Raw genomic sequence first — 14362 nt, 5'->3', positions numbered from 1 at the left:
GGATAGAGTTTTTGAGGAAAATAGAAATGGTCCATATCCATCGATGTTACTTCCCTGGGTATCGCAGAGACAGTTTCCAGACCCTGCAACTTCATATATTTGTAGACGCTAGTGAGCAGGCGTATGCAGCAGTGGCATTTTTCAGAATTGTGGATTGTGGTGTAGTACGGTGTACCCTCGTTTCATCTAAGACCAAGGTTGCATCACTGAAGCTGTTATCCATCCCACGTTTGGAATTACTGGCGGCGGTTTTAGGTGTTCGGATTAGAAAAACGATTGAATCAGAGCATTCACTGGAAGTCAAGCAGACCTTTTTCTGGAGCGACTCTTCAACGGTCCTTGCTTGGATCAGGTCGGATCTACGGAAGTATAGTTTGTATGTGGGACACCGAATCAACAAAATTCTGGAATCGTCTCGAATCGACGAGTGGAGATGGGTACCAACTCGCCTCAACGTCGCTGACGACGCAACGAAATGGGGGAAAGGACCGTCGTTTGAACCGGAAGGCCGTTGGTTTAGAGCCCCAAGTTTCCTTTACGATGAACAAGAAGAATGGCCTAAAGATCGTGCTGTACCGGAAACAATCGAAGAGGTGCGTTCATTCCGTATCAACACACACGTTTTATCAGAACCGATCGTCGATCCCACTCCCTTTTCCAAATGGGAAAGGCTGTTACGTGCTACAGGCTACGTCCATTGCTTCATCGATTCCAGGAAAATGGAGTCGAAAAAATTGACTAGTGAACACCTAAGAAAAGCGAAGCAAACTTTGTGGAAAGTAGCACAAGCTGAGTTCGGTGAGGAAATTGCAGTTTTGAATTATAACAAGAATGCCACGTTGGAGAAGAAACGGAAAATTAAAAAATCAAGTCCGATAGCAAGCTACAACGCCTTTCTAGATGAAGCAGGCGTCTTGAGAGTAAGTGGGCGTTTGGAAGCGGCTGATTGGTTACCCTATGATGCAAAGTACCCTATAATACTTCCCAAAAATCATCGGATCACCGTTTTGTTACTGGACTGGATGCATCGGAAACACCATCATGCGAATAACGAAACAGTGACCAACGAAATTCGACAGAGGTTTCGAATTCCTCGACTACGAGTACAAGTGCAACTGGCCAAGAAGAACTGCATGTGGTGTCGGGTTTACACGACAGTGCCGGCAGCACCAATAATGGGGCCACTTCCCAGAGTGAGAATCACTCCCTTTCTGCGCCCCTTTACTTATTTGGGAATCGATTATTTCGGACCATACTTGGTTAAGGTGGGAAGATCAGCAGTGAAACGTTGGGTTGTGCTCTTTACATGCCTGACCATAAGAGCTATACATTTGGAAGTGGCAGCGACGTTGACAAGTGATTCATGTAAGAAGGCGATTCGGCGATTCATTGCTCGTCGAGGTGCGCCTGAGGAAATTTATACGGACAACGGAACCAATTTCTTGGGTGTTAGTCGTGAGCTACAAGCAGAGATGCAGAAAATCAACAACGAACTTAGCAGCACTTTTACCGACACGTCGACGCAGTGGCATTTTATTCCCCCCGCAGCACCGCATATGGGCGGATGCTGGGAAAGGATGGTGAGATCGGTTAAGGCAGCATTAGGATCGATACCGACAGAAAGGAAACTTGACGACGAATCACTTAGCACCGTATTGGCGGAAGCAGAACACATGGTGAACTCGAGGCCGTTGACATTTATTTCGCTGGAAACAGAAAATGATGAATCGCTGACACCTAATCATTTTTTGCTGATGAGTTCTCAAGGAGTGCGCCAGGGTATGAAAAAACCAGTAGAACAAGCTGTTGCCTTCAAAAGAAGTTGGGATACGATACAATATGTTCTACAATGCTTCTGGAAACGCTGGATCGTCGAGTACCTACCAACCATTACACGTAGGACAAAATGGTTTGAAGAAGTACGTCCGATAAAAGAGGGTGAGTTGGTTGTAATTGTGGATGAGGGTGTCAGAAATCGTTGGATACGTGGGAAGGTTCTGAAAACTCATTTGGGTAAAGATGGCATAGCCAGAGCCGCAGATCTACAAACAAACAAGGGTGTTTTAACCAGACCGTTTACCAAAATCGCACTGCTAGATGTCGGAGTGCATGACACCGATGCAGAGACTACGGTGACATGAGGGGGAGGATGTTGCGTGCTATTTTAGCAATACTGTTTATAGTATACAGAAACCATAATGACAGTGATCTGTATCTGTCAGAATAGGCACCACTGCTTTGTAGAACAGGAAATAAAAATGTCATTCTATAATCGATTGTGAACCATATAGCACGTTTATCAAAAAAGGTATTTAATTATCCAAAATTTACAAACTTCTTTAAATCAGCACCTTCAATTTATTATTCTAGTATATATTCGGCTAAAATCACAATCAAAAATTAAATAGTTGTTACGAAATAGTGACTAGGAGATTTAATATGTAAGTCATTCAAATTTGTTAACCTAATTTAAAACTAATCCAAATGAAAAATAATTACAGTTTTGAGCTATCACATCCATAAAATAAACGGACGATTGCTTCAAATAACTCCGAAAGTTCGCGTAACAACATGGAGATTGCAGACTATAAGATGCACAGGATATTTGATTGAACACTCCAAACCCAGTACACTCGTTTATAAGAGATCCATCAGTAAAGTACATTTGTTCAGCATTGACGTGTCCATACTTTGCATAAAAAATCCTTGGAACAACGAAGGGACGATGTTGTTCAGGGATCACACGGATTTCATGCTGCATGGACAAATCAAACTGGACAGAGGAAATGTCGTAGTCAGGGAGAAAAACACGGATGGAAGAATACGATGAAGGATTAACCGGCATAGACATGAATTCATGATATACAGCCATATATCTTGTTTGAAGATTTTGCTCAAGTAGCTTCTCGAAATTTGCAATCACCAATGGGTTCATGACCTCACACCTGATGAGGAACCGAAGGGACAGTGAATAAAATCGATCTTTCAGGGGAAGTATACCTGCCAAAACTTCGAGACTCGTGGTATGCGTTGAGGGCATACAACCCAATGCTATTCGCAGACTTCGATATTGAATACGCTCGAGTTTGATGAGGTGCGTTTTAGCAGCTGATTGAAAACAGAAACTACCATACTCCATCACTGAGAGAATCGTTGTACGGTACAGTTTTATAAGATCTTCTGGATGGGCTCCCCACCAGGTGCCAGTGATTGATCGGAGAAAATTGATTCTTTGTTGGCATTTTCCTTTCAGATACTCAATATGGGCTCTCCAGGTACATTTGGAATCAAACCAAACCCCAAGATACTTGAAACACCTCGATTGAGTGATCGTTCTGCCTAGGAGTTGAAGCTTAGGTTGAGCTGGTCTATGTTTCTTAGAGAAAACAACCATCTCCGTTTTCTGAGGGGAAAACTCAATCCCAAGCCCCAAAGCCCAGGAAGACAATCTGTCTAAAGTATCTTGTAAAGGTCTGTGCAAATGAGACTCAGTAGATCCTGTGAAAGACACCACTCCATCATCTGCAAGTTGTCTTAGAGTGCAGCCTTCAGAGAGACAACTGTCGATGTCACTCACGTAAAAGTTGTACAAAAGTGGACTCAAACATGAACCCTGCGGGAGGCCCATGTAAGAGATTCTTCTAACTGCTATATCTCCGTGAGCAAAGTTCAGATGTTTCTCACAAAGCAAGCTGTATAAGATGTTGTTCAATAGTGGAGGCAGACCCCGGGAGTGCAACTTGTCTGATAAAACCTCTATTGAGACTGCATCAAAAGCTCCCTTTATGTCTAGAAACACTGAAGCCATTTGCTCACGTTTCGCATACGCCATTTGTATCTCTGAAGACAGCAAAGCAAGACAATCGTTTGTCCCTTTGCCCCTTCGAAACCCAAATTGAGTATCTGAAAGTAGGCCATTTGTTTCCACCCACTTATCCAATCGGAACAAAAACCATTTTCTCCATCAATTTCCATATACAAGACAACATCGCTATTGGACGGTACGAATTAGGATCAGAAGCTGGTTTTCCGGGCTTTTGGATAGCAATCACTCTCACTTGTCTCCACTCTTGGGGAACAATGTTGTGCTCCAAGAATTGATTAAATAAATTTAACAAGCGAAATTTTGCGGCATCCGGGAGGTTTTTCAACAACTTAAATTTGATTTTATCAATTCCCGGAGCTGAATTGTTGCAAGAAAGGAGAGCAAGTGAGAATTCAACCATTGAAAAGCTGGAATCCAGATCACACCTATCTGGAGGCACATTCCGGATTATTTTTTGCACAGGTGTAGAATCTGGACAGACTTTCCGTGCGAAGTTAAATATCCATCTATGTGAATATTCTTCACTTTTATTCGTAGATGAACGATTACGCATGCTTCGTGCCACTCTCCACAAGGTACTCAAGGATGTTTCCCGTGATAAACTTCCCACAAAATTCCTCCAATACGCCTTTTTCTTCTTCCCTTTTATTAATTTTTTGAACTGATTTTCAAGGGAAACATATATTTCGAAAAGGGCGAGAGTTCCATGTTTTCGAAAATCTTTAAATGCTTCCGATTTATCCTTATAAAGTTTAGAACACTGCTGGTCTCACCAAGGATTAGGGGGCCTTCTAGGAACAGATGAATCTAGGATGGGTTTTGTTTGAGCACAAAGTGCACTTTCATGTATCAAACGAGAAAGAAAGTGGTACTCTTCTAAAGGAGGTAAAACATGCCTAGAATCGATGGCTGTTACTATTTCGTCCGAGTACTAAATATCGTTATCCGATATACATATGTAAAATAGCAATAAGTATAAAACTTCAATTGTTAACATAAATCTATTGGGTATGCCGAGACAGTTTTTGGAATAGTTTCGAAATACTTCTATTAAATTGAGCTTTTTCAGCCCACGCATTGCATTAGATGGTGTATTTTGTAGACCTTGACAAAACTCAACAAAAAAAATAGGTCCTAGTAAGGATATTTAATAGAGATGTACCGAATAGTGGTATTCGGCGAACGGCCGAATACCGAATATTGACCTTTTCAACTATTCGGCCAAACGAATATTCGGCCGAATATTCGGCCGAATATTTGGCCGAATATTCGGTCGAATATTCAGTCGAATATTCTATTGAGTTTTTAATGAAAAAATAACTGAGGGATTATTTCAATGCTTCCAATTTCTTGCATATGAAGGCCCCTCATGTTTTTAGTCGATTATTTTCAACCGGATGATAATATCGGATGATGAATTACAAGATATTTTTAAGTAGGGGTCTTTCTGATTTTTAAAATGTCACCAATAACTGAAAAGACATCAGATGACTAGTCGCTTCTAGGGCGTTTATCCCCAACGAGATTGCGTTCCTGTAAAATCTAGGATTAAAATGTCGAAACAGATACCAATCCATTTGAATTTGCTTCTTTGATATTGAATTAGATGAAGGCCAAATTTGAGCAAGATATCTTCAAAATACACAGTTGTTGAAAAGATAGATAATCTTTAACCTTGAGTAAACTATACATTCAATCACACGTATCCACATGGTCAGGCATTCGAGACAATTTTTGAAAAAAAAAACATATTAAAAAGGGCAAAATTTATGTTTATTTTGAAATTTTTGAAAAATTATTATTGAACACAAAATCTAAAAGTTTGAAGAAATTTGAGTTTTTTATTTGATTTAGCAAATAATCTGACAACATTCGGGACGTTTTAAACAACATCTGGGCATCCCGGATAGATTTGACTTATCTGGAATCTTCACTGGTTTTATGAGCAAGCCTGAATATATCCAGAAAATGTAGAATAAACTTAAATCAAAGAATAAAGCTTTCTCCTGTACGATCTACAGTGAAAATACGCGGATAAACCTTAGATGTTTTGCTAAAACCATAATTTTTTAATGATTGTGTTGCTTTTAAAACATTACTTTTCAATATTTTATAAATTATCCAAAGTCATTTGAAATATTTTACAAGTCTGTAGTAGATATTCGGCCTATTCGGCCTATTCGGCCGAATACTTAGCTCAACTATTCGGTGAGCCGAATATTCGGCTTAACGGTTTTTTGGCGGTATTCGGCGCCGAATATTCGGCCGACCGAATATTCGGTACATCTCTAATATTTAATATCAATTTTTTCGTTCACCCCCCGAGTAGTGGGGTGAATAGGGACAGAGGCTTAATAATTGAAAACCACGTAGTCTCAGAACCACAAATCAACGAAAATGCGCTAATTTTAGTTTCCATTACATTACACGTGAACCATTGTGTTGTTTTTCGCTCTGCAGATATTTTTTTCGGCTCAGTTATTACCATTTTCTACATTCGCGCTCATATTTAAAAAAAAATTACAACTAATTCAAAGAAAATTTAAATTTTTTTTCTAGATTATTTTTGATTTTTTTTTGTTCAAGCAACATATAATGTTTATGGAAATAACATTTGCTTTATGCAATGAATCGAAAGACTATTTAGTTCTGAAATAAAAATTAATTATTAGCAGATTGCTAGATATTCCAATAGCTATTCACTATCCACCCCATTAAACGATACCTGTACAATGAATTGCTAACTGCATTTCGGTTAAAACACTTCAAAGTTTCACATTATCGTTGAAGTACTCACTCTAGATATGTTTTATTTTATCTAGGTCAAATGAAAAAGGAACAATACTCTTTAAAGCCAGTCGCAGCAATAATGTTAAGAATTTATTCCAAGCTTATCTACGATTTACAAAAGCACTCGATGTGGCACTTTTTTTTAATTTGAAGTAAGAGCCCGAGACTTGAGCCACTGGTTAATCACATGAGGGAGAATGAATTCTGTGAAAAAAAAACATGTCAAGTCCTCTAGCAAAGAGGTTCAAATGCATGAAGGCAACTGTCATGAAAACGCGCTTAAAAGTTTCCGTGATGCTCGTATTGATTTAATTATTTTGTAATCTTTGCTATAATTTTTTCCATCTCAACGATATTCCTGATACAATCGAATGAAATTTTTCGATATACCGTATTATCTACTTGCATAATATATTTCCATTCCAATTCAATGTATTCAAATAAAGCAACTTTAAGACAAGACCTTATTCTTCTCCCTTAATATCACTATTCAGCAGCAAGTTTTGATGCACTTTGCACTGCAACTGAGAATTGTTCTGCTCTAGTTTATTAATATTCAAAAACATGTTCGAAAAAATATTTTAGTGAAATTTGACACTGTAAGCTTATGTTTCAGTTTTTTTTTTTCATAAAACTTTAAAAGCTCGGATCTGTGCGATCTCTAAATTAATGAAAGATATATTATTCCCAGAATCAAAAGTGACATACACTGCCGGCCGAAAGTTTGGGATCACCCCCTCAAAATCATGAGTTCAGCTTAAAGTGCGGACATTTTCCAAAAGCTGCCCTTGAAATTCAAACCCGATCATCTCAGGATGGGGATGGACTAAATTTTAAAATTGGAGTTGCTGTCGAATCCTTTTTTCGTACTTATCAAAACACATTTGACACATTCCACCGTGACGTGAAATCGCTTTTCCGGACTTTTCTGAACTGTTCTAGTACCATTCTAGAAGTCAACCAATTTACTTGAAAATGAAAAAATTGTAGCAAACGGTCGCAAATTGAATTTCCTTCAAAATGGATATAATTTGGTCATTGTAAAATTTAAGTTGTTTTTGTTGTGATTGATTACTTTTAGGACGTGAATTCACGCTAGAATTAACCATTTTGGACTTTAGTACATACAACTTTGATTTCCTGTTCTCTCTGTGGGAATAGAATATTGCTGTCTTCGAATGAGTTGTAAAGAAAACAACTACACAGTAAATTTTTGCCTCAATTTCCAGCAAAAAAAATTGCTGGAAACGTTCAGCAATCCAAATTTTTGCTGGAAACCAGCAATCGGTTTTCTAATTGCTGGATTTTTCAGCATTCGGTTGTGTTCTTGTAATTTTTGCTGAAAAACCAGCAATCGGTTTTCAAATTGCTGGACTTTCCAGCAATTGATCTAGTTTGCTGGAAAATCAGCAATTGAGTTTTCAAATTGGAATCTGTTTGTTTATTTTATTTAAACGGTCGATTAACAGCTTAGGTCATTCTGGTCGACGGAATCTGTTTGTTTTCGTACGCTGAAGCAAGGTGAGACTCTATTTTACGAAATTTGGTTAGATTAATATAATTATTTTTATTTTCCTCTATATTCTAGCAACCAAACATCAAGTCAAGGGTGAGTTTATAATGGACAGGTAGATATTCCATGAAAGATACTTATAAAACTTTTTTTTCAGGTGGCGGACGATCAACACTTTGACATAAAACTGCCACCCCTGAACCGGCGTTGGAATAAAAAAAAGTCATGTTCTTGAAAGTAAATAAATCGTAAATAAATATTAAAAAATTGAAAAAAAAATTGATTTTATTGCTTATTATATGCACAGCCAGTATTAAATATTTGATTTTGAATTGAAATATACATTTGGTACTAAATATAGCCGGTTGCTTTGAAAGAAATGCTGGTTTCCAGCAATCTGGATTGCTGATTTTCCAGCAATTTGAATTGCTGGAAACCAGCATTAAAGTTTGCTGTTTTTTCCAGCAATTGAAATTGCTGGAAATTTTGCTGGAAAGTCTGCGGGACAAAAACCAGCAAAATTTTGCTGGTTTCCAGCAAAAAAAAATTTGCTGTGTACCCACAATTTGATGTACGGAGCTTCTTGATTGAAGAACAACGAACGAAGTTATGCTTATTTGAAGTTGTGACGTGAATTCACTCAGTTCAAACAGAACAGGGTAGTTGACAGAATTCTCGTCACGAATATAAATTTATACCTGTGGTTATACTGAACCATTCTTTGGAGCCTTCAAATGTTATGTACATTTTCAAAAACGATATTCTGTTGTTCCGACTTTTACAATCATAAATTTTCAGTATCTGCACCTAACTTTTTCCTTATTTTGATTGGCACTTGAATAGCAATATATTAAGGGATCATATGTTAAAATTTCTACTGTCTTCATTTAAAGATTCACCAAAAAAAAATTTCTTATTTTTTTTTCAATCTTTTTGTATTTTTATTTGAAAATAATGAACTTATGTAGAGAAATGAATCCAACTTAGATGAAATTTCAGGGACTAGAAAGGGAAAATTGATGTTGAAAAACATGCGAAAAAAAATTCGCCTTGTCTCCCGGTGAGACTTGAACCCACATCTTGCGCCTCTCCGGGGCCCATGTATTAACATTCTACTACAGGAGACCAACCTGGCGTATAATACGCCAGGTTGGTCTCCTGTAGTAGATTGTTAATACATGGGCCCCGGAGAGGCGCAAGATGTGGGTTCAAGTCTCACCGGGAGACAAGGCGAAATTTTTTTCGCATGTTTTTCAACATCAATTTTCCCTTTCTAGTCCCTGAAATTTCATCTAAGTTGGATTCATTTCTCTACAAAAAAAAAAAAAAGTTTCGCTGACTGAATGTTTGAGTCAAGACCCATCTTTGGGTCACAGTTTAATAATGAACTTATTTTTAAAAAAATCAACTAAATTATGCTCGATTTGTGAAAATCCGACCATCTGGAGGGTAAAACAGCTTTCAGAGCATATTTTTCATATAAAATTTACAAAAAAATCAAATTTTGTGACGTGAATTCACTCATTCGCACTGTTGTAACTCAGCTAGATTCCAACCGATTTCTATAAATTTTAGAGTTTTAGAATCGTCTTATCATTTTCAAAGAAAATCTAATTTTTTTATTTAAAAAAATGTCATCGTCTTCTCGTAAAATTAAAAACTTTATTTTTTTTTGTGACGCGAATTCACTCATTTGCGACTGTTTATGTTCGTTATGTTGTTATGATCCATAAAGAATTTTCCCGGTTTTGATTTGAAATTCCCGGTTTTTTTCGATTTTCCCGGTTCGCTGGCCACCCTGTACACGAAAACTCTTTACCCGACATCACGACGACGCCGACGCCGACGCCAACTCCGAGAATGTTGGACACCAGCTGTTAGAAGCATAAATTTGGATTCAAATCGAATAAGACAGCCGTTACGGAAGCACACGGCGATACAATTCAGAATACTGCCCAGAAAAGTGTAGTGAATTATAAATATTATGTGAAATCTGTGTATTAATTCTAAGTTTTTTGAAGATGGCTGAAATTGTCTAGTAGCCCGAAACGTTAAGAAATTGTTATGATTTGATTAGAAAATCACCGAAAAATATCAAGACATTAAAAAAAACTGGCGTTCCCACTTTTCTTAGGTCTTCGGGTATTTAATAAGTTTGATTGTTGCATTTAGATTTTTTTTAATTTCTTGTTTGTTTCAAACGGCTCATACCTTTGGGTTGTAAGGAGCCAAGCACAATTGTTTTACACTATTGCCTAATAAACTTGTGCTTTGTTGACTAGACAAAATAAACCAAAAGAATGTAATAATTATAAATAGTTAGTTATCTCACAGTCAAAGTCCTATATAAAAATTTATTCTACTACACTGCATGAGCTAATAAATAATCCCTTTTTGATCCATTAATCAACCCTATTAAATAATTATAAGATTAGGTGCGCATTCACGCACCGCGTAATACTACGGCTGTTCTAATCACGTTTCCTCATTTCTCCGGCTTATCATTACAGTCATTCTGGCGCGCTTCTGACAAACGAACGACGGAGCATGGAGGCTGATAAGAAATCGTCCACCCTTCCCCTTCATCCGGCCCAGAACACCAACTTCGCGTCGTACATCGTGTTTGCCTGGGTGCTACCAATTTTCTACAAGGGTTCCAAGAAGGAGTTGGGCCCCGAAGACCTTTATCAGCCGTTGAAGGATCATAAATCTAGCAGTTTGGGGAACAAGCTGTGTCAGGCTTGGGAGGATGAGATTAGTACTAAGCGCGCCAAGGGCAAAGAACCCAGTCTTTTTAGGGCCGGGACTCGGGTTTTCGGATGGAACATTGCACTTCTGGGGCTGATTCTGCTGGTGCTGGAGCTGGCGTTTAAAGTTACTCAACCGATCTTTCTGGGAGCTTTGGTGCGTTTCTATTCCGAGAAAAATGGAAATATAAACGATGCCTATCTGTACGCGGCGGCTGTTGTCATGTGTAGTGCTATCAGCGTGCTGTTTATGCACTCGTACATGTTGTCTCAGTTGCATCTGGGAATGAAACTACGAGTTGCGGCTTGCAGTTTGGTTTACCGGAAATCGTTACGGCTCAGTAAAACCGCCCTCGGGGACACTACTGCTGGACAAGTGGTGAATCTCCTTTCGAACGACGTCGGCCGTTTAGATTTGGCGGTTCTGTTTCTACATTACATGTGGATCGGACCGCTAGAGACAATCGTCGTAACCTATCTGATGTACCGGGAAATTGGAATCTCAGCCGTATTCGGGGTGATATTTTTGCTTCTTTTCATCCCGCTTCAGGCCTATTTGGGCAAGAAAACTTCCGTCCTTCGATTGAAAACTGCACTGAGGACCGACGAACGAGTGCGGTTGATGAACGAGATCATTCAGGGCATCCAGGTGATCAAGATGTACACCTGGGAGAAACCATTTGCTAAGCTGGTAGCGCTGTCGAGAAAGTAAGTATTGTCTAGTTTTTTTTCTTGGATCAACACTCGAGCATATTTGCTAATACATTTCGTATGGACAGATTCCTTAAATTAAACAATTTCAGCCATTTTTAAGTATTTCCTGTTAGATGAAAAAAGGCCGGAACAAATATTAAATTCTTCTTCTGTCACTCTACGTTATTAACAAATGTTTACTACACGGAATTTTTGCAAAACTTTTTCTAGCAAAAACTAGTTTTGACATACTTGTAAGAGAATTTTTTAATACTCCTATCGCGTATGTTTTCTGAAGCTAAATTTTATTTCCCAAAAGTCATTAATCGGAAGTGAGTCCATCAGGAAAGGTTAGATTGACAGAGAAGTTAAAGAAAAAAAACTTTTTATTTGGAAAATGTCGAAAAAATTACTGACTGTACTGTGCTGGATTTGAACCCGCAATCTCCGGCTTTCTAGGCCAACGCCTTATCGACTATGCTTCAGGAGTCTGTTCACAGTAAATTTGGGCCTATATTTTAATAACTAATTTTGTAATATTTTGGAGTCCTTAATCGAATCATTTATCAGATTTTTCCTAGCACATTTAGTTTTTAGTGAAACGGCGTGTGGAAATATTAGAATTGGTCCGTTTTGATGAATCAATTGATTTTCATTTTTAATCAATTGATTATTCTTCATTCAATGAAGGATTCAGATCAGCTTTAAAAAAATGAATTTTACAATTCTCAAAATTTGAATAGATATTAACTGTTTCTGACGTCATTCAACAAAGTCTTTAAATTTCTTTATTGAAGACTGGCTGAACCCTTACGAATTTCGTTCAATCATTTATAAAACGAAAACGAACACACACATATAGGATCTCAGTGAAACTTCGTGTTTCTTTGAAGAGATCTAATTTTTTTACTTAACTCTAAGGCGTACATCTTTCAAGGATATTATGGCTAGCATCTTACAAATGCTAAAACCACCAGACCACAGAAAGAGTACTATATGTGCCGTGATCGGGATTCGATCTCATGGACTCTGGCTTAGAAGACTGGAACGCTATCCTCTAGGCCACGACCGGCGGCAAAATTTATACGTGAAGAAGAGTTTAGAATATTGAATCCGATGCATTTTTTCGACAATATTGGGTAAAACATCCAAGTGTTTAAAGTCGCCACTTTTTCTTGTCCTTCAACATGAAGTTCAAATTAAGAGGTCTAAATGACTACATATTGGTTTATATGTACGAAAAGAGTCGACCTTCACACTAAAATTGGCTACTAAGTATCAATTGATGGCCTCACACAAAATTATTGGACAAAACACTGAACTACATCTTTTACAGTCCCACGGCCCGAAATTCGATGATTGAAACCAATTTTCCGTCCCTCAGAACTCCCTTGATGTTTTCTATTAAAATCCGATATTCAATAACGTCAATAACTTGAAAAAGTGAACAGTTAAAATGGACGACCCTTTTTGCGACCCAACCCAGAACTTGCTACCTGGAATCAATTGTTCATATCTCATAACCCCTATCTGCAGATTTTCCCCTTAATCAGATGCATAATCACGATAATAACGCGATAACAGTGAACAATTATTATGGACGACCCCTTTTACGGACCACGTTCCAAAATTTGACACCTGAAATCAATTAGCTGTGCTGTAAAACTCCCATGTGCCAATTTTAATTACAATCCGATGCATAATCAAGACAATACCGCCCAAACAGTAAACAGATAATATGGACGACCCCTTTTGCCGACGCCTGTCCCAAAATTCGAAACCAGAAAACAATAGAGCGTCCCTCAAAACTCCTTTGTGGACATTTTCATCTCTATCCGATGTGAATACCGCAGAAACAATAAACAGTTGATATGGACGACCCCTAACCTTAAATTTAATACCTGGAATTAATTGCTCGTCCCTCAAAACGCTCATGTGCAATTTTCCATCAAAATCCGATGTATAACAATGCCAATATCGCAAAAACTTTAAACAGTTGATATGGACGACCCCTTTAGCCGACCTCTGATCCTGTATTCGCTATCTGGAATTGATCGCTCGTCCCTCAAAATACTCATGTGTTTTCATCACACTCCAATCTATAATATCGTCAATATCGCAAAAACATTACCAGTTGATGTGGATGACCCCTTTGCCCAACCCCTGTCCCTAAATTTGATACCTAGAATTTATTGTTCATCCCTCAAAACACTCATTTTCAAATTTTCATCGCAATCCAATGTAAAATGACACCAATATCGCTAAAACAATATTAGACTTGTTTGGATGACCCCCTTGAAGAGGAGTCATACGAAATTTTGAAAACATTTTTCATCATTCCCGGTCCTAATGAGCACTTTTGCCAAATTTTAGCTCTCTACGTCTAAAAGCGGCTGAGCCTATAGAGACATAAAAACAGAAATAGCTTTTTTATTTATATTGAAGATATTAATTCAATCAACAACTTTGTTTAAGGTTGCGAAGGTTGTGTAAATCATCTTGAAAATTCCGTTTTTTCAGAATTGGAAAAAAATAACAAAAAGAAAATTTCTATAACTATACAACGGTCTTCGTAAAAGTTGATTATCGAATAAAAACCTAAAATATACGAAAATTTTTATAGTGTTTTTTATTGGTTTTTTATTTATTTTCAAAAGTTATCTTAAAAACAAGAGCTGATAGAAAACAAAAACTAATTCCATTTTGGAAAGTTGATAATTTTCTCAAAATAAGATTCATCAATAACTAGCAGAGCTTAACCTAAAAACAATTTTTGAAAATATCAAATCTGAA

At 37.7% G+C, this 14362-nt stretch overlaps 1 protein-coding gene across 1 annotated transcript in view; it reads left to right on the top strand.

The window, feature by feature from the left end:
- LOC129758538 (probable multidrug resistance-associated protein lethal(2)03659) overlaps nt 1–14362 on the top strand; it is a 67830-nt gene that overhangs the window by 34598 nt on the left and 18870 nt on the right. Inside the window, exon 2 of the mRNA XM_055756059.1 lies at nt 10640–11584. Within this exon, the coding sequence (XP_055612034.1) occupies nt 10677–11584 (908 nt within the window). The 5' untranslated portion in view covers nt 10640–10676. The remainder of the gene's footprint in view (nt 1–10639; nt 11585–14362) is intronic.

The sequence above is a fragment of the Uranotaenia lowii genome, chromosome 3, assembly GCF_029784155.1.
Source record: "Uranotaenia lowii strain MFRU-FL chromosome 3, ASM2978415v1, whole genome shotgun sequence".
NCBI classification, from domain to species: domain Eukaryota; kingdom Metazoa; phylum Arthropoda; class Insecta; order Diptera; family Culicidae; genus Uranotaenia; species Uranotaenia lowii.
The sequence above is the reverse complement of the archived record's forward strand: the minus strand, read 5'-3'. Positions and strand labels throughout refer to the sequence as shown.